The sequence below is a fragment of the Trachypithecus francoisi genome, unplaced genomic scaffold, assembly GCF_009764315.1.
Source record: "Trachypithecus francoisi isolate TF-2019V2 unplaced genomic scaffold, Tfra_2.0 Lachesis_group2, whole genome shotgun sequence".
NCBI lineage: Eukaryota > Metazoa > Chordata > Mammalia > Primates > Cercopithecidae > Trachypithecus > Trachypithecus francoisi.
This window is the reverse complement of record NW_022681465.1, coordinates 115,209,199-115,234,014: the sequence shown is the minus strand read 5'-3', so window position 1 is coordinate 115,234,014 and position 24,816 is coordinate 115,209,199. Positions and strand designations below refer to the sequence as shown.

Here is a 24,816-nt window from a genome sequence, read left to right as displayed (position 1 = left end):
TGGCCAAGTACTAGTACAATAAATATATTCAAGTCCGCCTAGGCACATCTAATAGGCCAGTGACTTACTTTTTGCCTTCCCAGCCAGGGAAGAGTGAACAGGCATCTCGGAGGACTAATTTCATGAAAACCTAAGCCTGACGGCAGGTGAACTCAGGGAGAGTGCAGTCATCTCAGATGGGGGGCCTTCAGGCTTCACTTAATGCTGCTGAACGCATAGTTCCTGGAGCCACGGCTGAGATGAATGAGATTCTTCATCTGGCTGTAGGCCTTGGCACTGGCTCAACTGTAGGCACATACCAAGTACTGGTAGTTCTCATGCATTCACTAAAAATCAACCAACCAACCAACTCAGCTTAGAAACGTGCTTCTCAGAGATTCAAGGCAAGGGGGTAGTAGTTAAGACCTGGCACATTACATGGATGGGGTGAAGGCAGACATCTGTAGCAGTGAACATGGTTTTTTCAGGTTTATTCTGGAATCTGAGGGTGTCAGCCGTGTGAAGCTGCAGATGAACTTCTGAGGGCATGGGACACAGGCAATCCCAAGAAACCTCTTAAAATACTGTTTCACATGCAGCTTAATAGGGGAGAAAGTCTGAGTTGCTGATCAGTTAATGGGAGATGCTGGCCCACAAAGGTGGCCTTTATTAGATGAAGGCTGAATTTAGATTACTTGGACTTTGAAGCTGCTGGAAGCTTCCAAGTCTGTGTTGCAACCCAGAGCCCACTGAGTTCTACCATGATAGATATCCTCTTCTCTAACGTGGGGGTGAGATGCTGCATTCTGAGGGGTCAGCAGGTTGCTCAACTTGATGGACAGCACTTCCACAGACCAGGAACTTGCCACTTCACTTTCCAGAATAATTTGCTTGGCCTCCCATCTTCATTGCATGATATGTTTCAGCTTGCAGTGGTGCAGACTCCTCCATTCCTTGTGGTAAGGAAAGGGAGAGGGCCTCCAGAGGCGGGGTGTGTGTGTGTGTGTGTGTGTGTGTGTGTGTGATGGAGCACAGATGTTATTTATCTGTGTGATTTCTACTGAAAGCACTGAAGGATTAAAGATGGTGAAGGTGGCTGGGCACGGTGGCTCACACCTGTAATCCCAGCACTTTAGGAGGCCGAGGTGGGCAGATCACAAGGTCAGGAGTTTGAGACCAGCCTGGCCCACAGAGTGAAACCCCATCTCTACCAAAAATACAAAAAATTAGTTGGGCATGGTGGTGGGTGCCTGTAATCCCAGCTACTTGGGAGGCTGAGGCGGAGAATCACTTGAAACCAGGAGATGGAGGTGACAGTGAGCTGAGATCACGCCACTGCACTCCAGCCTGGGCAACAGTGCAGTGTCTCAAACTCTGTCTCAAAAAAAAAAAAAAAAAAAAGATGGTAATGGAACCATACCTGCAGGACTACTGTACCACTCAAACTTTGAACATGGACATGGCCCTTGCCAGAGAATGTCAATGGAGCTGGTGACCTCTTCTTGACTCATGGAATTACTCAACATTTTTCTCACCACTGTCAGTATAAGTCTTTAAATAGTGGAAGGCCCAGATGGAGGAGAGGAAATGACCACTTCCAAATGCAAAAGCAGAAATTCAAAGCTGTCTGCTTTCCTATGAATATAGAATTAATACCTCCAGAAACCTAGAAAAAGCAGGGGAAGGACCAGGATGCAGCAGTCTATCCTGGGAGTAGGAAATGTACTCTAATGCAGTGGACACAGTGGACTGTCCAGCCAGGGGAAGAGTGGGTCAGAGCATTCTGAGAACTGGCCTTGGGGCTTTCACCTCTTACATCAATTGCACATAGAGAAATGGGAAATGACAGAGGGAGGTGATTGGGAAAACTACAACTTAAGTGGGTGGGATCATTGCACCTGAAGCTGAGCAAGTCCCTGACTGATGTGTAGAGTCACTAAGTACAGAAGAACTGGAGGGTGAACGCGGCATAGGCAAAGCCCCTCCTTCAGGTACCATCCCAGGGTCAGTCAAGCTGAAGCCCAGAGGAAATGCGTAACTCAAGAATTTTGATCAAGTTTTGCCTTCTAGACAGAGATACCAAGTTCTGAAGGCTGGATTTGGGTGCGATATTAAAATCACGGACTGTGACTGAGACCAGATCACCACGCTCCCCATATGGGGCAGTGATAGGTGGCGCCATGCAGACATTTAGGAGTTGCTAAGTCAGAAGAGGGTCATTTGGGGCAAATGAATCATCTCACAGGGATTCTACAGGGATTAAGCCAGCAGACACACAGACCAGAGAGATGTGACAATGGATGGTTTGAAGCAGAAGGTGGGAAGCATAATTTAAATAATTGTTGGTGGTGCATGGTGACTGAACTTTCTTTACACTGGGTGTCGGTGGTGTGGGTGAGGAGAGGACTAAGGTTTCCATTAAAGGTGGCAATTCTCTTATGTAAGAGAATCTAGTAGAGTGAAATGCTTGTAGGCCATTTTACCTTTTTGTTCCTTTGCTTTTCAACTTTAATTTTTACAATTCCACAGTTTCTCTAATAGTCAAAATGTAATCTGATAAACCAATTTTAATGCTGTTAATGAAGCTCCATTTTGGTTCTGATACTTGGTAATTCAGACAAATCAAACAGTACTGCTATTTGAAGCAGTATTAAAGAACGAGGAGTGTTTGCCATTCTTCTTCTTTTTTTTTTTTTTTTTTTTTTTTTTTTTTGAGGTGGAGTCTCGCTGTCACCCAGGCTGGGGTGCAGTGGTGTGCTCTCAGCTCACTGTAACCTCCACCTTCCAGGTTCACGCCATTTTCCTGCTTCAGCCTCCCGAGTAGCTGGGACTACAGGCATGTGCCACGACAGGCGGCTAATTTTTGTATTTTTAGTAGAGAAGGGGTTTCACCATGTTAGCTAGAATGGTCTCCATCTCTTGACCTCGAGATCTGACCCACCTTGGCCTCCCAAAGTGCTGGGATTACAGGTGTGAGCCACCACACTGGCTGAGTATTTGCCATTCTTAAGTGCCCAAACCCCATGACACTGTGAAAGTTGACCTTCGGTAAATAAACTGATGATCTTGATGTAAGCTTTCATAGTTATTCTCTAGAATGGATTATCTTACATTCAATAATTAATCTACTCAGTCTCAAAGGTCTTCCAGACAAACTGCACTCATGTCACTTTTCTCCAATATGATGTCTCTGATGCTGAATGAGGTTTGCAGTCTGGTTAAACGCTTTCCCACATTTGTTACATTTGTAGGGTTTCTCTCCTGTGTGAATCCTCTGATGTTGAGTAAGGTGGGTGCTTCGGATAAAGGCTTTCCCACAGATTTTACATTTGTAAGGTTTTTCTCTGGTATGAATTCTCTTGTGTTGGGTGAGGGCTGAATGGTCACTGAAGGCTTTTCCGCATATGTTGCATGCATAAGGCTTCTCCCCGGTATGAATCCTCTGATGCTGGGCTAGTGCTGATTGATCCCTGAAGGCTTTCTCACACAAGCCACATCTGTACGGTTTCTCTCCAGTGTGGATTTTCCGATGTCGTGCAAAGGACGAATTATCCTGAAAGCTTTCCCACATTCATTACATTTGTAAGGTTTCTCTCCAGTATGAATTCTCTGATGTTCAGTAAGGGAAGAGTTCACCCTGAAGGCCTTCCCACATTCATTACATTCAAAGGGTTTCTCTCCAGTGTGGATTCTCTGATGCTGAAGAAAACTTGTGCTCTGATTAAAGGCTTTTCCACATTCATTGCATTTATAGGGTTTCTCTCCACTATGGATATTCTGGTGTTTGGTAAGATGTGCCCTGCACACAAAGGCTTTTTCACAAATGTTACATTTAAAAGGTTTCTCTCCAGTGTGTATTCTGTGATGATGGGCAAGGTGTATATTTCGGATAAAAGCTTTTCCACATAAGTTGCATTCAAAAGGCTTCTCTCCAGTATGAATTTTCTGATGGTACGTAAGTGAGGAGCTCACTGAGAAGGCCTTGCCACATTCCTTACATTCATAGGGTTTCTCGCCGGTGTGAATTCTTTGGTGATGGATTAGGTGTGTACTCTGGTGAAAGGCTTTCCCACATTCTCTACATTCATATCTTTTCTCTTTAACATGAATTTTCTGATTTGGGTTTTTTTCAGTATGAATTTTCTGATGTTTATTAAGAGTTGAACTCTTAGAGAAGACTTTCCCACACTCACTACACTCAAAGGCATTTTTGCGAGGCTGGAATCCCTGACTTTGAGCACTGTGAAGAGATGAGCTCATAGTGCTGCCAGATTCATCCCATTCCTGTTCACCAATCCCAGATGGGGTGCTGGGGTGAGTGAGCACCGCTCGCTGCAGACTCATCTCCTGGCCTCCACACTGCCACTCCAGCAGGCTAGCACGCTTCCAGTGACTGCTGCTGCTGAATCTTTCCTTTATTGTCCATTGGCCCAATTCTTCTTCAGGAATCGCCACCTTGAGAGTAGATTTCTTACTGGCAGGCTGGGTCGTCCAGTCTGAAACACATCAAAAATAAAAATGTCCGTTTTACCCTAGTAGAACATTTGGATGGGGTGAGATGATGAGCCTGTTCATAATGCTAACAGGCAGGTTTCGAGTTTGAAGATTTTCTGAAGTAACAACAAGAAAGGACAGAAAAGAGGCGTGAACAGGGGACTATGGCAGGGGTTGACCTCACGTATAATGTATGAGGCAGGAGAGCTTAGAAGCATGATCTTAGAAGTCACAGGCCTGGGTTAGAATTGAGTACAACACATATTTTCTTTGTGATAATAGGGAAGTTATCTGATTTTCTAAGCCTAAAACAAAAACAAAAACAAAAAATGGATAAAGACCACATGGTGCTAACAGACAAGAAGAAAAGTGCCCTGTCCATTCAAATGAGATGGTTTTTAAAACAACACAGATGTGGCCTTAAGAAACCACTGAAAATAGCAGTCAACACTTGGTAGGAAAAAACCTTGACTCTAGAGTAAACTAAAATCAACATATAGGCTCATTTGAGCATTCAGATGAATAATAAAAAGCCAGGCTGCTGTACAGGCTGTGTGAAATGTTCATATCTACTAAAATAATAAGGACCTCCTATTGCTTGTGAGGAAGCAGTGTCTCCAAACCCAGATGAATAATGTGACACCAGGGGAGGAAACTGTGCCATGAGACATTTTGTGGCAAAGGTATCTCAGGATAAACACTGCAGCTGTAAGCACTGCCGGCAAGTATTCTCAGGGCAAACAGGAGAGGGGCTAAAATGTAATACTAAGGACTAGATTCTAAACACAGATGATGCAAAATTCATGAGAAATCCTATCAAGAACAAGCCATCCTTATTACCTCCTTTTCCCACTCGCTCCAGAAAATCTTCTACAAAAAGGCACTCCTGGTATCATTTTAGAATCAAAGAAACAAACCTCTTTACTTATTAGGAAAAGAAAGGTAAACACATTTCAAGACTAAAATCCTGTTGAGCTCAGAATAATATATCCCTGTTCAAAACAAAGAATGGTCAAAGTTAAACATCAGTACTGCCAAATGTCAAAATGTTGAGGACTGACTTTCACTTCCGGCCAAAGAGAGTAGCCGTGGCAGACCAACATTTCCGCAGAAACAACTAGAAAATCTGTACTGAAAAAAGTTATCTGTCTGAAGGCATGAGATGTCACCCAGGCCGACTTTATAGTCTAATATTTGGGAGAGAATGAAAATATAGAGAGGTGATCCCAATACTCAGTGGCTTGTTACTCAAACATTTTATTGAATTCTTAAGGTTTACAGGGCAAAAGATTAAAGTTAAGCAGAAATCCAGAATTTTCCAGTCTTTTGGTACAACAGAACCGGGACCTTCCAAGGAGAGGTCATGATAAACATGTGAAGCTCTCAGCTGGGACTCCTGCTGGGCTACAAAACCAGCAGCACGGGCAACTGCCAGGCTACAAAACCAGCAGCGCGGGCAAACGAGCAGTTGACAAAGCTTTACAAATACTGTGACCAACCTCCAGCTATTCCAGCCCTTGGCTGGAGGAGGATGGTTTGCTTGCGCTCTAGTTGCTACTAGGGAAGTTAAATCTTCTCTGGAAGAACAACATCTAGAGCCTCTGCTCTCGTCACACATAGTGTCAGGGACGCAATAAAAAAAGGCGGCTGTGCTAAGAAATTGAATGAAGAGGGAAAAACAGACAATAGAGAACCGCAGAACACAGATACCAGAGTTATCAGATGTGAACCTTAAAACAACCACGATTAACGCGTTCAAGGAAACAGGAATGAGAATTACAACAAAGAACTGGAACAGAATAATCAAATGGAAATTCTAGCACTGAGAAATACAATAACCGAAATTATGAATTCAATAGTCTTTAACAAGATATCAAACACAGCAGAAGAGAGGAATAGTGAGCTACAAAAATACATAAGCAGAAAATATCCATAGTAAAACATGGCTAAAAAGATAAACACTATTTAAAAAGAAAAAGGTTGAAAAATGAACTCTGAGAAGGGCTATAAACTCCAAGGCTAACTACAAAGAAAATTCACCTAGGCACTACTGAAAACCAAAGATTAACTTGAAAGTTGCTTGAAAAAAAAAATGATACATTACCTTTGAAAAGCAAAATTAAGACTGGCAGTGTCTTAATGAAAACAGTGGAACCCAGAAGACAATGAAGTAACATCTGAAGTGTTGAAAGAACCGAACTGTCAAGCTAGAATTCAACACACAGAGAAAATACCTCTAAAAATTAAACATGAAGTAGATATTTCCATACAAATAAAAACAGAGATGGTGTCACCAGCAGATCTACATTAAAAAAACACAGATGTGTCCAGGTAGAAGAAAAATAATTCCAGGTGGAATATGAAAATGTAAGAAGGCATGAAAAGCAATGGAAAAGTTAAATATGTGGATAAATAAAAATACAATTGATTACATGAGACAATAATTATAATGTCTTAATGAACTGCAAATATATGTGGAATTAAAATACATAGCAAAAATAAAGGTAGAAGAAGAAGAAAATGCTGTTAATTTTTTTTTTTGAGACCGAGTCTCGCTCTGTTGCCCAGGCTGGAGTGCAGTGGTGATCTTGGCTGACTGCAACTCTGCCTCCTGGATTCAAGTGATTCTCCTGCCTCAGCCTACTGAGTAGCTGGGACTACAGGCGCACGCTGCCATGCCCAGCTAATTTTTTGTTGTATTTTAGTAGAGACAGGGTTTCACTGTGTTGCCCAGGCTGGTTGTGAATCCTGAGCTCAGGCAATCTGCCTGCCTTGACCTCCCAAAGTGCTGGGATTACAGGCATGAGCCACCGTGCCTGGCCAAAAATGCTGTTAATTTTTAAGATTGCCACTGTCTGGGAATTATTAAAAGTAAAAATTTATTTTGGACAGTAATAAGCTGGTTTTATTTATTAGCATTAACAATAAAAGACTAAGTAAAGAAGGTTAATCAACAAGCTAATACAGAGTAAAAATGGCACAATAAAAATATTTAATCCAATAGAAGGAAGGAAAAAAGGACAAGGAATTTAGAGCAAGCAAGTGAAATATAAAATAAATAATAGGAGAGTAGATATAAAATATATAGTAACTTACCTAAGTTATTTTTAAAAACTAAGATTGTGGGCCAGGTGTGGTGGCTCTCGCCTGTAATCCCAGCACTTTGGGAGGTTGAGGTGGGCAGGTCACGAGTTCAAGAGATTGAGACCATCATGGCCAAAATGGTGAAACCCCATCTCTACTAAAAATACAAAAATTAGCTGGGCGTGGTGGCGGGTGCCTGTAATCCCAGCTACTCGGGAGACTGAGGCAGAAGAATCGCTTGAACCCCGGGAGGCAGAGGTTGCAGTGAGCTGAGATCATGCCACTGCACTCCAGCCTGGTGACAGAGTGAGACTCCATTTCAAAAAAAAAAAAAAAAAAGATTGTGAGACTGGATAAACAAAACATAATTGAATATCACTTAGAAAAGAAATACCAAAAATGTAGACACTGAAATAATAAAAGAATTAAAAAGGATATATCTTACAGAAGAAAGGTGCTATATCCATACTAATAACAGACAAATCACACAGTATTTGAGAAGACAGACTTTAAGGTATTTTATATAGACAAAAGGGTCAATTCTCCAGGAACATACAATAAATTTTCATTTGTATGCACACAACATAACTTTAAAAATGTATAAACAAAAAATAGAATAAAAAGGAAAAATAGATAAAGCAATAATCACAGTGAAATATGTTCATATGGCACCCTCAATGACTCAGAAATCAAATCATTAAAAAAAGGAATGGACTGGCCATGTGTGGTGGCTCATGCCTGTAATCCCAGCACTTTGGGAGGCCAAGGCAGGTGGATCACCTGAGGTCGGGAGTTTGAGACCAGCCTGACCAACAAGGAGAAACCCCGCCTTTACTAAAAATACAAAATTAGCCAGGCGTGGTAGCACATGCCTATAATCCCAACTACTCAGGAGGCTGAGGCAGGAGAATCGCTTGAACCCGGGAGGTCGAAGTTGCAGTGAGCCAAGATCGTTCCATTGCACTCCAGCCTGGGCAACAAGAGTGAAACTACGTTTCAAAAAAAAAAAAAAGAAAAGGAATGGGCTGGCATAGTGGCTCATGTTCATAATCCCAGTACCTTGGGAGGCCAAGGCAGGAGGACCACTTGACTCTAGGAATCCAAGACTTGCCTGGGCAATATGGTGAAATTTTATCTCCACAAAAAATGTTAAAAGTCAGCTAGGTGTGGTGATGTGTTCCTGTAGTCCCAGCTACTCAGGAGGCTGAGGTGGGAGGATCGCCTGAGCCCAGGAGTTCAAGGTTGCAGTAAACTATGATCACACCACTGCACTCCAGCCTGGCTAACAGAGCAAGAACTTGTCTCAAAAAAAAAAAAAAGAAAAAAAAAAGAATAAAGAAAAGAAGAAAAACAAAAGTAAAAGAGAAAAAGGGGGCTAGGCGTTGTGGCTCACACCTGTAATCCCAGCACTTTGGGAGGCAGAGGCAGGTAGATCATGAGGTCAGGAGATCAAGACTATCCTGACTAACATGGTGAAAACCTGTCTCTACTAAAAATACAAAATATTAGCCGGGCGCGGTAGCGGGCGACTGTAGTCTCAGCTACTCAGGAGGCTGAGGCAGGAGAATGGCGTGAACCCAGGAGGTGGAGCTTGCAGCGAGCCAAGATCACGTTACTGCACTCCAGCCTGGGTGACAGCGAGACTGTCTCAAAAAAAAAAAAAATGATCTCAACAACCCAATAAACGCATTTGACTTCAAATTCTCAATTGTCCCCCATTAATCTACACTTTCAGCCCAATTCTTATCAAAATTCCAGCAGGAATTTTGTGAAAACTGAATAGCCAATTCTAAAATTCTAAGAGGAAAGGACAAAACTGGAGAATTTACATCAGCAAGTGTAAGGCTTATTACAATGCTAGAGTAATTAAAGCAATGTTGTGTTGGCACAAGATTAGATAGAAAGAATGAAAGAGAATAGAGTCCAGAAACAAATGTGTACACAAACAGACCCATGGAACAGATTATAGAACCCAGAATCAGACCCACGGACATGCAGTCACCTCATATATGACAAAGGTGGCAGTGCAGTACGATGGGGGAAAGATGGCCTTTTCAGCAAATGATCCTGGGTCAACTGGACGACTCTATAGAAAATAATGAGTAATCAATCCTCTGTATAGAATGCAGACCTAAGTACTTAAGACAAAATACTAGAGCTACTACAGGAAAACAGATCTTCATGGGCTTAAGATGTCCTAAATAGAACACAAAAAGCGCTAACCATAGGCAGGAAAAAAAAAAGATCTCTGATGAATTCAGGTGTCTGAAAATTCAGAATTTGTATTTTTCAGATGGCGTCATTATCCAGTGTGGGAAACACTGTTTGCAATGCATATATATGACAGAATTCTACATTCTAATACCCAGCCCTGTAAGCCAGTAACAAAAGATTAGACAACAAAATAGACAGTGGGGCAAAGATGTATAGTTACTTTAGAAGACAGGGTATTGAAATACTAAAAATAAGAAGATCAACTTTAGTTATAACCATACATCCTCTAGAATGGTAGAAAAAACATTTTAAAGATAATATTAAATGTATAAGAGATGATATGGAAACCTTGCATTTCACTGGTAGGAGTATAAATTAGTATAACCACTTCGGAAAACTATGCGGCTATGTCTGTTAAAGTTTGCATATGCATAATCATAGTACTCCTAGCTATTTAATCAAGGAAAATGTGTACCTATATTTTCTAAAAGTTGCACAAGAAATGTTCATAATGGTACTATTTGTAATAGCTCTAAGCTAGAAATAAACCAAATGTCTAGCAACAGTAAAATGTACAAATAATGACAGGTTTGTATGGCTAAACATTATACAGCAACGAGAATGAACCAACTATTGTTCCAAGTGACAAGGATGAATCTCAAACATACTGTTGAAAGCAAGAAGCCAGACATGAAAGAGTACATACTGTATGATTTAAAGTTTACAAACAGGCAAAACAAATCTGTCGCCAGAGTCGCTGTTACCTTTACTACAAAAGAAACTGCGAGGGGACTGGGTGGTTCTAAGGGGTGCTGATAATGTTATAATTCTTGATATGAATGCTGACTACGCAGATATATTTAAACAGTAAAAATTCACTGAGTTGGACATTTATGATCTGTATACTTTTGGTATACAGATGTATACAGAAAACACTTTCTGTATAAACTTCAAAAAAAGTTTGCTTTAAAATATCTGGGAGATGGCTTTCAAAAATAATCAATAAAAACACCAGTGTCTAGCTTTCTTTTCTGTCAGCTATTGGCTACTGACATCTATTAAAACCTTTCATTGATTGTGATTAAAAACACAACGTCTCTATGTAAGAGAATATATGGCTTAAAATATTTTTTGAGGGTAATTATTTGACTTTTTAAATATTTTATATTACATAATAACACTCATCTTCAAGAAGAGTTTATGAAGAGGGGCATCAAATGCATCCAGGTTTGACCACACTGAAAATTAATTGAGGTGTGAATTAATCCAGTTCAGTAAGACGGGACTTACTGGCACTGATCTAGCCTGCAGTACGAAAGAGCACTCTGCACTCTGGTGTGAGCACCTCAGGCACGCTCACTGGGGCCCAGGTCACTTCAGGGCAGGCTGAATTAAGGAGCCATATCCCTACCTGCACTGGTCCATATTAAAAAAAAAAAAAAAGATGGTGTTATAATACTTAATGTAGGGTTTGAAGTGGCATGCAAGTAATATGTTCCAAGCCTCCTTTATAATGTAGTCAAGAGGGTCACACCCAGGGAGGGACCAAACACTAGACCAATTCACTCCTCAATCACCACAAGTTTCAAGAATTGGTCCCATCAATTTCATCTCAAAGTGGAAGTTAGGATGAATAAAATAAGAAAGACTGGGCCGGGCGCGGTGGCTCACGACTGTAATCCCAGCACTTTGGGAGGCCGAGGTGGGCGGATCACGAGGTCAAGAGATCAAGACCATCCTGGCCAACACAGTGAAACCCTGTCTCTACTAAAAATACAAAAATTAGCCGGGTGTAGTGGCGGGCACCTGTAGTCCCAGCTCCTCGGGAGGCTGAGGCAGGAGAATGGCGTGAACCCGGGAGGCCGAGCTTACAGTGAGCCGAGATCGCGCCACTGCACTCCAGCCTGGTGACAGGGGAGACTCCATCCCCCCCAAAAAAAAAAAAAAAAGAGAAAGAAAAATGTTATTTTCCTTGACTTGGTGATGGCTACAAATGTATACATTTGTCAAAACTAATCAAATTTTACACTTCAAATTGGTGAATTTTATTCCATGTAATTGTAATTCGATAAAGCTGAGTAAGAATTATTTTTAAAAACCTCAGTAGAAGAGTTGGAAGACAAAGTTGTGGAAACTTGACAAAAAGCACGTACACAAAAGAGCATAAAAGATGAGAATTTCAATAATAAGAAAATTAGAGACCAGTCTAGGGTGTCCATTATTAGTATCAAGTATTCCGCAAAGAGAAAAAGAAAAAAAACTGAAAGTGGAAATCAACAATAATAGAGAAAATGTCCTGATGCCAACGGGCAGGAATTTTATTTTACTTATTTATTTTTATTTTTTGAGACACAGTTTCACTGTGTTGCCCAACTGTTGTCCAGCCCAGCACTCCAGTCAGGCTGGAGTGCAGTGGTGCAATCTCAGCTCACTGCAACCACCGCCTCCCGGGTTCAAGTGATTCTTGTGCCTCAGCCTCCCGAGTAGCTGGGATTACAGGCTCCCGCCACCACACCCAGCTAATTTTTGTATTTTTAATAGAGATGGGGTTTCACCACGTTGGCCAGGCTGGTGTCAAACTCCTGACTTCAAGTGATCCACCCACCTCGGCCTCCCAAAGTGCTGGGATTACAGGTGTGAGCCAACATGCCTGGCTGGGTGGGAATTTTAGATGGAAAGTTTCACTAAATGCTCAGCCAAAGGCTCACCAATGCTTGGTGGATAAAAATAGATCCATGGCAGGGAACATCACCGGGAAATTTAAGATCACTGGAGTAAATGAGAAGATCTTGCAAGTTTTCAGAGAGGAAAAACAGGTTACAAATGATCAAGAAACAGAGCGATTTCGGATTTCTTTTTTTTTTTTTTTTTTGAGACAGAATCTCACTTTGTCACGCAGGGTGGAGTGCGGTGGCGCGATCTCAGCTCACTGCAAGCTCCACCTCCTGGGTTCACGCCATTCTCCTGCCTCAGCTTCCTGAGTAGCTGTGATTACAGGAGCCCACCACCACGCCTGGCTAATTTTTTGTATTTTTAGTAGAGATAGGGTTTCACCGTGCTGGCCAGGATGGTCTCGATCTCCTGACCTCGTGATCTGCCCATCTCGGCCTCCCAAAGTGCTGGGATTACAGGCGTGAGCCACCGAACCCGGCTGTGATTTCGGATTTCTTAACAGCAGCCTAAGGTCCAGAAAACAATGGAGTAATGTGAAATTTCTGAAGGAAAATGATTCCCAGTGCTGAATTCTATCCAGTCAAATGATCCATGAAGTGTCAGGGAGAGAAAAAGACATCTACAGATAAGCTAATAGGGTAGAAAACATGTATTTCCTCGCATTCTTCCTATGGAAGCTACAAGGAGATGTGTGCCACCAAAAGGAGAGAGCAAACCATGAAAGAAGACCGGGACACAGTGAACAGCACAGTGAACGGCCCAGGATAGAAGGGGATTCTCAGGATGCCAGCTGGGCACCAGCTGCAGAAGGCCGAGCCTTCTAGAATGGAGGTCAGAAGTCTCCAGAAAAGATGACGACAATGAGAGAAGGACTGAGATCAAATTAATGATCAATATAAACTCAACTAAGAACTAATGAACTCTAGGAATACATTGCTTAGGAAAGCAAAGTTGTCATAATTTCCTACACAGTTCAGTTATGACTAGTGTTTGAGAATGTCAACACTGACTATTGATGAAGTCAAAGCTACACTACAACCGGGAGGACGGCGAGTGGAAATTCAATAAGCAGGAGTTGGTGAAGGGGCCGGGGGCCGAGTTTAAGCCTCACTTTGTATAGAAAGAATTCAATACATACTGTCTAAAACTGAAAAGCCAAGAGGTAGCAACACAAACATGTCACTTGGAGAAACGGAAGCAAATATATCAAATAATCAGCTAAAAGAAGAGAGAGTGGCTACTTCTAGAGAGGGCAAAAAGGGGAAGTGGGGGGAAGAGCCACCATTGTTCACTATAAACCTCATAGAGTTCATTAAATGCCTGTATTATTTCAATTAAAAATAAATGCTTAAAAGAAAGAAAAAGGGGGAAAAACAGAATAAACTCCAAAAAAGTTGAAGGAAACAGTGAAGAACAAAAATTAATAAACAAAAATAGAAAGGATCAGCAGAGTCACATGTTTATTCATTTAAAAGTCTATTAAAAAAGACAAACTTCTGACAACACACAGAAAAAAAAGAAAAAGGTAAAAATTATTAGAAATGAACTTATTCAGCAAATACATACTAAGACCTAGTATTGCCCAAGATACAAGAGCAAACAAGACAAAGTCCTTTCCTCATGGATCAAAGGGTAGAAAAGATGATTTAAACAGGACACAGAAAGCACTAAGAATAAATATCATAAAGACGAATACTGATATATTTTACTTCATCAGATAAGAACTTCTGCTCATAAAGAGACACGGTAAGCTATGGACTGGACAATGGACATTCACATGAACTGATAAAGCAGATTCCTAAATACAGACAGAGCTCCTACGAATGAACACAAAAAGAAACTGTCATAGAAAAATGGGCAAAGAATAGGAGTGTGTCAGTCACAAAAAGTAAATAATCAGTCAGTATATGAAAAGATGTTCCACCTCACTGGTAATGAAGGAAATGTAAATAAAAACCACAAGATACCATGTCTCAGGAATAAGACTAACAGAAGTTTTTAAAACTCTGATAGCTCCAAATTTGGGCAGGGATGTTAAGTAACAGGAATTTGCATCAACTGTTAGTATAATTTGGAACAACTAATTTGATGATCAATCTGCAAATATCTAGTAAAGTTGAAGGAACATATACCCTTAAATCCAGTACCTCTACATCTATGAATACCCGCAAAGAAACTCCCAAACAAGGGCTGTGTATACATGATGTATACATGTATATACATGATGTACAATATTCAAAATACATTTATTTTGGCCGGGCGCAGTGGCTCACGTCTGTAATTCCAGCACTTTGGGAAGCCAAGGCCGGTGGATCACGAGGTCGGGAGATCAGACCATCCTGGCTAACACAATGAAACTCCGTCTCTACTAAAAATACAAAAAATTAGCCAGGCGTGGTGGCGGGCGCCTGTAATCCCAGTTACTCGGGAGGCTGAGGCAGGAGAATGGTCTGAACCCGGGAGGCGGAGCTTGCAGTGAGCCAAGATTGCGCCACTGTACTCCAGCCTGGGTGACAGAGTGAGACTCCCTCTCAAAAAAAAAAAAAAAAAAATTATTTTATAGTGAAACAAAGAAATGATAATGGTGTGTGTAGAAATTACATGTAAGAGCAATAAATAAGAAACAGCTCTTTAAGGCTGGGTGCGGTGGCTCATGCCTGTAATCCCAGCACTTTGGGAGGCCGAGATAGGAGGATTATGAGGTCAGGAGATGGAGACCATCCTGGTCAACATGGTGAAACCTCATCTCTGCTAAAAATACAAAAATTAGCCGGGCGTGGTGGTGGACGCCTGTAGTCCCAGCTACTCAGGAGGCTGAGGCAGGAGAATCGCTTGAACCCGGGAGACAGTGGTTGCAGTGAACCCAGATCGTGCCACTGTACTCCAGCCTGGTGACAGAGTGAGACTCCATCTCAAACAACAACAACAACAACAACAACAACAAACAAAAAGAAATGAAACAGAAATAAGAGAAAAAAACTAAAAATGAATCCAACAAATATTTTGAGAATGAATATGAATTAGGAAGTAACAATATGAACTAGGAACTGACAAGTGACAATACTAGTTATTTGGAAATGACCAGCACTTCTTTACAGCAGAAACTCCCAGTGGACAAAAAACAAAATAGAAGATCTATTTTTTAAAAATATAACTTTATTAGGAGGCTGAGGCAGGAGGATTGAAGTCCAGAGTTTGAGATCAGCCTGGGCAAAATACTAAAAAAAAAGACCAGGCACAGTGGCTCACACCTGTAATCCCAGCACTTTGGGAGGCTGAGGGGGGAGCGGATCACCTGAGGTCACGAGTTTGAGACCAGCCTGGCCAACATGACAAAACCTCATCTCTAGTAAAAATACAAAAAATTAGCTGGGCGACATGGCAGGCGCCTGTAATCCCAGCTACTTGGGAGGCTGAGGCAGGAGAATCACTTGAACCTGGGAGATGGAAGTTGCAGTGAGCCGAGACTGCACCACTGCACTCCAGCCTGGGTGACATCTTGAATAAAATAAAAAATAAAAAATAAATAAAAAGTAGCCAGGCAGTGGCAGGCACCTATAGTCTCAGCTATTTAGGAGCCTGAGGCAAGAGAATCACTTGAGCCCAGGAGGTTCAACGTTGCAACACCACTGCACTCCAGCCTGGTAACAGAAGGGGACTGTGTCTTAAAAATATATATATACACATATATACACACATATAATTTATATAAATTATACATTAAATTTATTATTTAAATATAAATAAATTCACAGAATATATAAAATATATATTTAAATTTACATAAATTATATATACACATAAATTTTAATAGGAAATGGAAAAGCTATAAAACTTTCTTGAGTCACAAATTAAGTCTTCTTTGATGTCTGACTGGCTAACTGCTAATCATCCTTCACAAACCAGCCTCGGTGCTACATCTCCAGGAAACTCAGAAATCATGACTGTGGAAACAGAGTGTGGGGAGAGGCCTGGGTACACTCAACTGCGGCTTGCTGTGCTTTCATGTCATCACCCACAGCTGACTATGAAACCTCTGTAGGCACAAAAGTCTTCTTCACCTCCCTCCATACTCCTCTCAAGGGTGCAATGAAGAATCAGACTCCTTAAATCATGAATGAATGGATGATTGAACGATTTAGGTAAAAACAGTGATGCCAAGGTGGTAGAACTATGGATGAATTTCTTTTAATTGCCTCCATTTTTGTTATAAGACTATTTGTATAATACAGAATAAAATATTTAAAATGCCTTAGTTTGGTAATGGAACATACAGATTCATAGATTATTCAGAATGCTATTGGATATATTTTAAAAAGTTTTTTGACAACTGAGTTTTAGAATTAAGACATTTAATTTCTGGCTAGGTGAGGTGGCTCATGCCTGTAATCCCAGCACTCTGGGAGGCTAAGGTGGGCGGATCACTTGAGGTCAGGAATTCGAGATCATGCTGGCCAACATGGTGAAACCCCATCTCTACTAAAAATACAAAAATTAGCCAGGCATGGTGGCGCAAGCCTGTAGTCCCAGCTACTCGGGAAGCTGAGGCAGGAGAATTGTTCGAACCCAAGAGGCAGAGGTTGCAGTGAGCTGAGATTGCACCACTGCACTCCAGCCTGGGCAACAGAGGGAGGCTCCATCTCAAAAAAAAAAAAAAGAAAGAAAAAAAAAAGATATTTAATTTCCATAACAGATTGGGTTCTAGATATTCCAGGTACACAGCTATTTATTGTAGGATATAAATTTCTGCCTACTACACTGGGTTACTGTGGAAAATCCATAACAAAAGGTTTGTAAAAATATGTGACACTCTGCAAAATGCTAGCTGATAGTGAAACGCTACAGTGCTTGGGTAAGGCACTAAGCACTCTGGAATACTGGGGATTAAGGGAGCAAAACACAGCACTGCCCTTAAGCCACCAGATACAATGAGCTCCTCAAGACAAGTAACCGTCACCAAACTGTCATGTCTTTTGTATCCCCAGGCAACAAATCTGTGCTACTTACTAGGTGCCAAGCACTGAGATAGGTGTGAGCAACACAGCAAAACATACAATAAACCTGGTCTCGCCGGGCGCGGTGGCTCAAGCCTGTAATCCCAGCACTTTGGGAGGCCGAGACGGGCGGATCACGAGGTCAGGAGATCGAGACCATCCTGGCTAACACGGTGAAACCCCGTCTCTACTAAAAAAGTACAAAAACCAGCCGGGCGAGGTGGCGGGCGCCTGTAGTCCCAGCTACTCCGGAGGCTGAGGCAGGAGAATGGCGTAAACCCGGGAGGCGGAGCTTGCAGTGAGCTGAGATCCGGCCACTGCACTCCAGCCTGGGCGACAGAGCGAGACTCCGTCTCAAAAAAAACAAACAAACCAAAAAAACCTGGTCTCCATGGCACTCGCAGTCAAAGATCATGGCCGGCAAAACGCAGAAGAGAAATAATCCACGTGGGCAAACACATATGGAGGTAGTTGAGGAAAAGTACGTGTAGCTGGAGGAGATAACTAGTAGGCACATGAAAACTGGCTCCTAAGACCAGAAGCTGCCATGCTGTGGCTCCTCATGAGAAAAGGGCAGGCACAGACTGCACTGTCAGATGCTGAACAGGACACCCATGAATGGGCTGTGGGGAGAACTGCCCAGATGAAGTTGAGTCTTTTCTAGACCAGAGACTCTACTAATCTATGCTAAAGAGGGAGAGAAGAAAAATCATTGCTGGGGAGGGTCCAGGCCTGCCACATTTTGGCAGTGCAGGCTAGAACAAATGTAGTAACAAGGTATTAAGGTGAACAAAGGTGAAAGAGGCTCTTTTCTCAATTCACAGACTGGTGCATTTGCGAGCCTCCCTGCCTTCCCTATGGAGCCTTCCCTACCCAGCAGGGCTCCTCCCTGTGTCTCCCACACACATGATTCTTACCAAGACAGAAGCCTCCTGGGGTATCCTCTGGCATCCACACTTCCCTTTTTTCTAGCTGGGAAAACATATCTGGTTTGGGTCCTAAGAGTCCTGTTTTTAAGGGGAGACAAAAATAAACCACATCTGTTTATACAAGAGATAAAAATGATTGCAAAGATAAAGCCTGGTCCTCAGAACTTGCTGGAAAAGGGGACTTGATAGGAAAGCCCAGGGTCAGGTGTGTTCCCAGCGGGAGGAAAAGATGACTGAGGCCTGACACAATCTGTTCCCATGTTCCTCTCCTTGCCAGAAAGAAAGCATTTGACCCTAGTCACTTTTGAGGCATCCGCAGTGGACTCCAGAAGAGGCCTGTGCCCAGGACACCAAGGACAGTAAGTATTAATAGCACCGTTGAAGACAGCGTCCTCAATTGGTCCAACCAAATCTTCTATATGGTGTCAATGGAAAGGTCCTAAAGAGATCCCCAAAAGTGAAGAGAAACCTTGCAGGGGCCCCACTTACCCAGTGAGACCAGGTTGCTGTAGTTCTCCAGCATCACGTCCCTGTACAGGGCCCTCTGGGCTGGGCTCAGCTGCCCCCACTCTTCCTGGGTGAAGAGTACAGCCACATCCTTGAAGGTCACCGATTCCTGCAACAGCAAATTCATTCTCCTTGATCAGGGGCTACCCATGCACATGGTTCTCTAGAAAAGAGACTGGCAACCCCTAGAAGCTTGTGGAGATTTACAGGACTGCTGGCACACAGGGAGCTGGCGTTCTGTGGCAAGTTAATCACTCTTCAGGGTCTCCTAGGGGCCTAGCTTTGGACTACCCGTTGCTCCCCACTCTGAAGAAACATATATGGTGGTGAAGATAGGCTTCCTCAGCACTGGGACTTCCAACTTGCCATCCATTCAGCCCAGAACATTTTCTCCATCTCCCTCACACCGCCTAGCCCTGCCTCTCCCCTCACCTCAGGGGACCAAATCCTATGCAGGTCTCAGCATAGACACCGCTTGCTCAGCGCAGCCTTCCCTGACAGCTCCTGCAGTTGTCTGTGAGGACCCATCAAGACACTGCCCCAATTTATTGTGATGTTTGGTTTACTTTGTCTCCCCCACTGGACTGTTAACTCCAAGATGTGGGCTGTCTGTCTCCTCATCTCCTGGCCTTCCCCACATCTGGAACACGGCCCAGGTACTCAACACCTATCTGCGGCTGCTCAGCAACTCCTGTTTCTTCAGGCTGTACACACACACACACCCCCACACCCCCACACACACACCCATACCCACACTCCCCCACAGAGACGCACACACACCCATACCCTTCCACATACATACACACACACACATACACACAACACACACCCATACACACAACACACACCCATACCCACACCCCCCACAGAGACACACACACGAACACACACACATACACACCACACACACCCATACCCACACTCCCCCAACAGAGACACACACACACACACATACACAAAACACACACCCATATCCACAACACACACCCATACCCACACCCTCCCACAGAGACACACACACACACACACACACATACACACAACACATACCCATATCCACACTCCCCCACAGAGACACACACACCCATACCCTTCCACATACACATACACATACACACAACACACACTCATACCCACACTCCCCCACAGAGACACACACACCCCCACACCCTTCCACATACACACACAAACACACACACATACACACACGCACACACACCTATACCCACACTCCCCCACAGAGACACACACACCCACACCCTTCCACATACACACACACAAACACACACACACACCCATACACACACACCCAAGACACATATGCAAGCACACACACACACCTACACACAAACACATACACACCCATACACACACCCCCTACACACAGACACAAAGCACACACACACACCCCCATACCCCTCCACATACACACACACAACACACCCCCCAACATTCACACACACACAAAGCGCACACAACCATATCCATACCCCCCCACATACAAACACACATAAACTCACAGAGGCACACACAAACACAGAGACACATGTGCACACACACCCATATCCATACACCCACATACACACACACACACAAGTGCACATGCACATACACACAACACATACCCATACCCCCACATACAAACATAGAGACACACACAGAGACATACAAACTCACATACAAAGACATACCCCTACACATCCCCCCACAGACCCTCAACACACACGACACACATGCAAGCACACACACACCCGAACACACCCAAACACACACACAAATACCCCCACACACCCTGTGACACCCTCACACACACACGCATGCACATGTGTGCATATGTGCATACACACACGGGTCCCATAGAACTAGTCATTCTACACAATAGGACCTTGTTCCTTCTGATTAGAACTAGTCCCTTTCATAGAAACTCTGAGATGGGGTCACAGAGGAAAGTCTCTCTGTCCTGACACACAGGTGTACCCGAAACCTAACCTAGCATGTAAAATCCAGTAGCTATTACAGCTCTTGTCTTCCCAGTTGGCTGAGAAGTTAAGGGAGCTGGTGTTCACTGAGAAAGAAGAGGTAAGCAGAAGCCCAGAGAAGGAACCAAAGGTCCATGAGAAAGGACTCTCAGGTTATTGTAGACCCCACTTCCATAGTCAACATCCAGTTGTGTCTTTGCCTTTGCATTTGGGGAAACACCTCCATATCTTTCCAATAAGTGCCTGCTGCTGCCTAAGGCAGTCTGAATTAGGTTTCTGTTACCTGCACCCAGATACCTGGCCCATGGCAGGCAGTCAAGAAATACTCTGATGGAAGCCATGAACCCATTTGTCAGGGACCATTTATCGTTCACTTTGTATTTGTAGCCCAGATCATAATTCCTGGCACATTTTACAGCCCTAACATATGTCTGTTGAATGGCAACAAAATTAAGGCAGCCTATAAACACAAGATAAATTGTATGACACCAACAGTGACTTTGAGGAAAAGGTTAGGGAAGGAAAATATCACAGCAGACTGGCACTGTGGGTGGAGACAGGTCTCACAGAAGAAGTGGTGCATGAGACAGGTCCCAAGTGACAAGTCAGAAGCCAAGAGGAGGGAGCAGCCGGTGAGCTGTGCTGTGTTGAACATGGCGCTCCCACCTAGCTGGTCATCCTTTCCAGTGATTCCTGCCACACATTCCAGTCCTTGGGGAGGTTTAAATGTGAAGGAATTAGAACAATTTAACCAAATCTATCAGAATGTATATGCCCAAATGAATGCTGTCTCCTTCAAAGCACAGTCCATATTCTTATTCTAAAGATGCTAGGACTGCTCAAGTGTTTTAGGAAATTATAGGACTTTTTGGAAGCATAGTCTTCTGAATAATTTCATTGGTAAAAAAGCCAAATTTCATAAAAGAAAAAGAGTCTAATAAGTCACACCTCCTCAAAAAAGTGTTCCCACAATGCTCTTCTTTGAGCTTGTGTGAGGTACTGCCCTGATATGGTTTGGATGTATGTCCCTTCCAAATCTCCTGTTGAAATGTGACCTCTAGCGTTGGAGGTGGGGCCTGGTGGGGGGTGTTGGATCAAGGGGGTAGATCCCTCGTGAATGGCTTAGTGCCGTCCTCTTGGTGATGAGTGAATTCTCGCTTAGCTGGTTGACATGAGATCCAGTTGTTTAAGAGTCTAGGACCTCCCACTTCTCTCTCTTGCTCCCTCTCTCACCGTGTGATGCACCTGCTCCCCCTTCACCTTCTGCTATGATTGGAAGCTTTTTTGTTGTTGTTTTTGTTTTTTTTTTGAGACGGAGTCCCGCTCTGTCCCCCAGGCTGGAGTGTAGTGGCCGGATCTCAGCTCACTGCAAGCTCCGCCTCCCAGGTTTACGCCATTCTCCTGCCTCAGGGTCCCGAGTAGCTGGGACTACAGGCGCCCACCACCTCGCCCAGCTAGTTTTTTTGTATTTTTTAGTAGAGACGGGGTTTCACCGTGTTAGCCAGGATGGTCTCGATCTCCTGACCTCGCGATCCACCCGTCTCGGCCTCCCAAAGTGCTGGGATTACAAATTGGAAGCTTTTAAAGGCCTCATCAGAAGTAGATGCTGACACCATGCTTCCCATACAGCCTACAGAACTGTGGGCCAATTAAAATTCTTTTCTTATCAATTACCCAGCCTCAGGTATTTCTCTAGAGTAAGGCAAAAAGGGACTAATACATGCCTTTACCACTTCAGATCCCTAATCTTACTTGCTAGTGAAAAGAGTACAGGTTTTGATTTCACAGGAACCTGGGTTCCAGTCTCAGCTGTGACATTTATGTGACCTTTAGCAAGTTATACCCACACCCACCAGGATGAGCCAGATAGGGGGTGAGGGTGGGAGGTGGGTGGTGGTTGGGGAGAGGCAACTGAGGTCAGTGTCTGGGTGGGACTGGATTGGGAGAAAAGCTCCCGATCTGAGGAAGGAAACATGCCACACTCTTCAAATCCAGAAAGCAATTTAGGGGGAAGAAACCCCCACTCACCTGGCCCACGGTTGGCAAGTGGCTGACAGCCATTCTTCTTCTCCGATGAGCCCTCTTAGGGACAGGCAAAGTGCTATGGAGGCAGATGTGGAGCTTCACACCTGCAGAACTTCTCAGGCTAGAAGGGTCTACACACCTGCTATTAGGAGAGGACTGGGTCAGAAGCTCTCATACAGCAGTCCAGAGCGAGGCAGTGAGCCTTCACATCCTGGAAGGATGCCAGGACCCCAAGCAGTGAGTGTTTTGGTTCCTGTTTGCTCCCCATTCTCTCTCCTACTTCAGAGGGTACTACACATTGACTTTTCCTTGCAGAAAGCCTGTTCCAGGCCCAGATCTCATGCCTTCCACCCATCCTCTGGTCCTTCCCTTCAGCCTCACTGGACGATCTCAAGAGAATTTTTTTTTTTTTTTTGAGACAGAGTCTTGCTCTGTCACCTAGGCTGGAGAGCAATGGCATGATCTTGGCTCACTGCAACCTCCGCCTTCTGGGTTCAAGCGATTCTCCTGCCCCAGTCTCCTGAGTAGCTGGGATTACACGCACCCGCCACCACGCCCGGTTAATTTTTATATTTTTAGTAGAGACTGGGATTTAACCATATTGGCCAGGCTGGTCTCGAACTCCTGACCTCAGGTGATCAGCTCGCCTCGGCCTCCCAAAGTGCTGGGATTACAGGCGTGAGCCACCGCACCCGGCCAAGAATTATCTCTTTAACAAGTTATTCAGCTCCAGAATCCACCAGGATGTACCCGAAAAGGTGGGAGCGCTGGGGAGAGGCAACTGAGGGCAGAGTCTGGGTTCGATTGGATTGGAAGACCGCTCCGCTCTCCCTCTGCGGCTTTGCAACAGCTGCCTTATCTGGGAGTGACAGGAGAAGACGAAAAGGAGGGTCGTCTTCTTCCTCCTCAAAAAGGAGGCTAAGAAGGCTGGCTCTTCACTGTGGAAGCCTTTCAGGCAAACTCTTCTCTGGCCTCAGGGTCCTCACTCTCTGGGGCCCAGTGTGGGTGGCCTGGAGTCACGGGTGGGCAGAAGCGGCGTTTGTGTGAGTTGCGGGGAGGGGAGAGGAAAAGGATAGGAGCCCTAATCACACACAACCCCCTCCCGCCCCTGCCGCTTCGCCAGGTCCCTCGGGGGCTGCTGCACGGGCTGCCTCCGGCCTCGGAACCACGCCAGGCGCGTATCTGTCACCTGAGCGGAAACCTTGGGCTTCTCAGAGTCCGCTCCAAGACACAGGCCAGAGGCCCTGGCTCCATCTCCTCCACAGGCACTCACAGACTCGACCCCAAGCCCAGGATGACCACCCCTGGCCATCCTCCCTCTCTCTGTTTGGGATCAAATCTCAGACATACATTCCGGAAAGTTTGGGGCATTGGATCAGCGTCCTCCAGAAGGGACCACAACCGCACCTCCTCGGCTTTGCCTCCGCCCTTCTCCCCAGACGACCTCACGACCGCTCCCGCTCTCCCTCTGCGGCTTTGACCACCGTGCCTGGTCACCCCCGTGTCGCTCTTCGAGGAGCCTCTGCCGGCGGCGAGAGATCGCAAGCGCCACATCGCAGTCAGAACACAATGAGCTGGAGTCTGCAGCCGGGAGCTGAACTGCGCTTGCGCGTTGCCCTGGGAACCGTTGGGCCGAATTCCCACAAGTCTCAGGGCTGCTGTGGTTCCGCCGGCCAGACTCCACTTCCCAGAGGGAGAATCGGCGGAGACCGTGCTGCCTTGCGCCTGCGGAAACAGGGCCCCGCCCCCGGGCTTTAGGCGCAGAAACTACCTTTCCCAGAGGCCCGTCCGCACCGACCTCAGCGCGCTCATCAGAATCTGGAACCTGGTGGATTCTGGAGCTGAATGAACTTACGGAATCGGTTCCGTTCCGTTCGCTTTAGAACCAGGTCACTGCCTTGCACGAAAGCCCAGGAAGATGCAGACCAGCGAAAAGCT

At 44.4% G+C, this 24,816-nt stretch overlaps 1 protein-coding gene across 1 annotated transcript; it reads right to left on the bottom strand.

The window, feature by feature from the left end:
* Positions 1–2,979: 2,979 nt before the first annotated feature.
* Positions 2,980–24,751, bottom strand: ZNF454 (zinc finger protein 454). The gene is given in 6 exon segments (XM_033180244.1): positions 2,980–3,534; positions 3,537–4,475; positions 18,356–18,445; positions 18,857–18,983; positions 22,882–23,020; positions 24,286–24,751. Coding segments are annotated over 5 exon segments (1,578 nt in total). The 5' UTR covers positions 22,915–23,020; positions 24,286–24,751; the 3' UTR covers positions 2,980–3,145.
* Between the last annotated feature and the right edge of the window lie 65 nt (positions 24,752–24,816).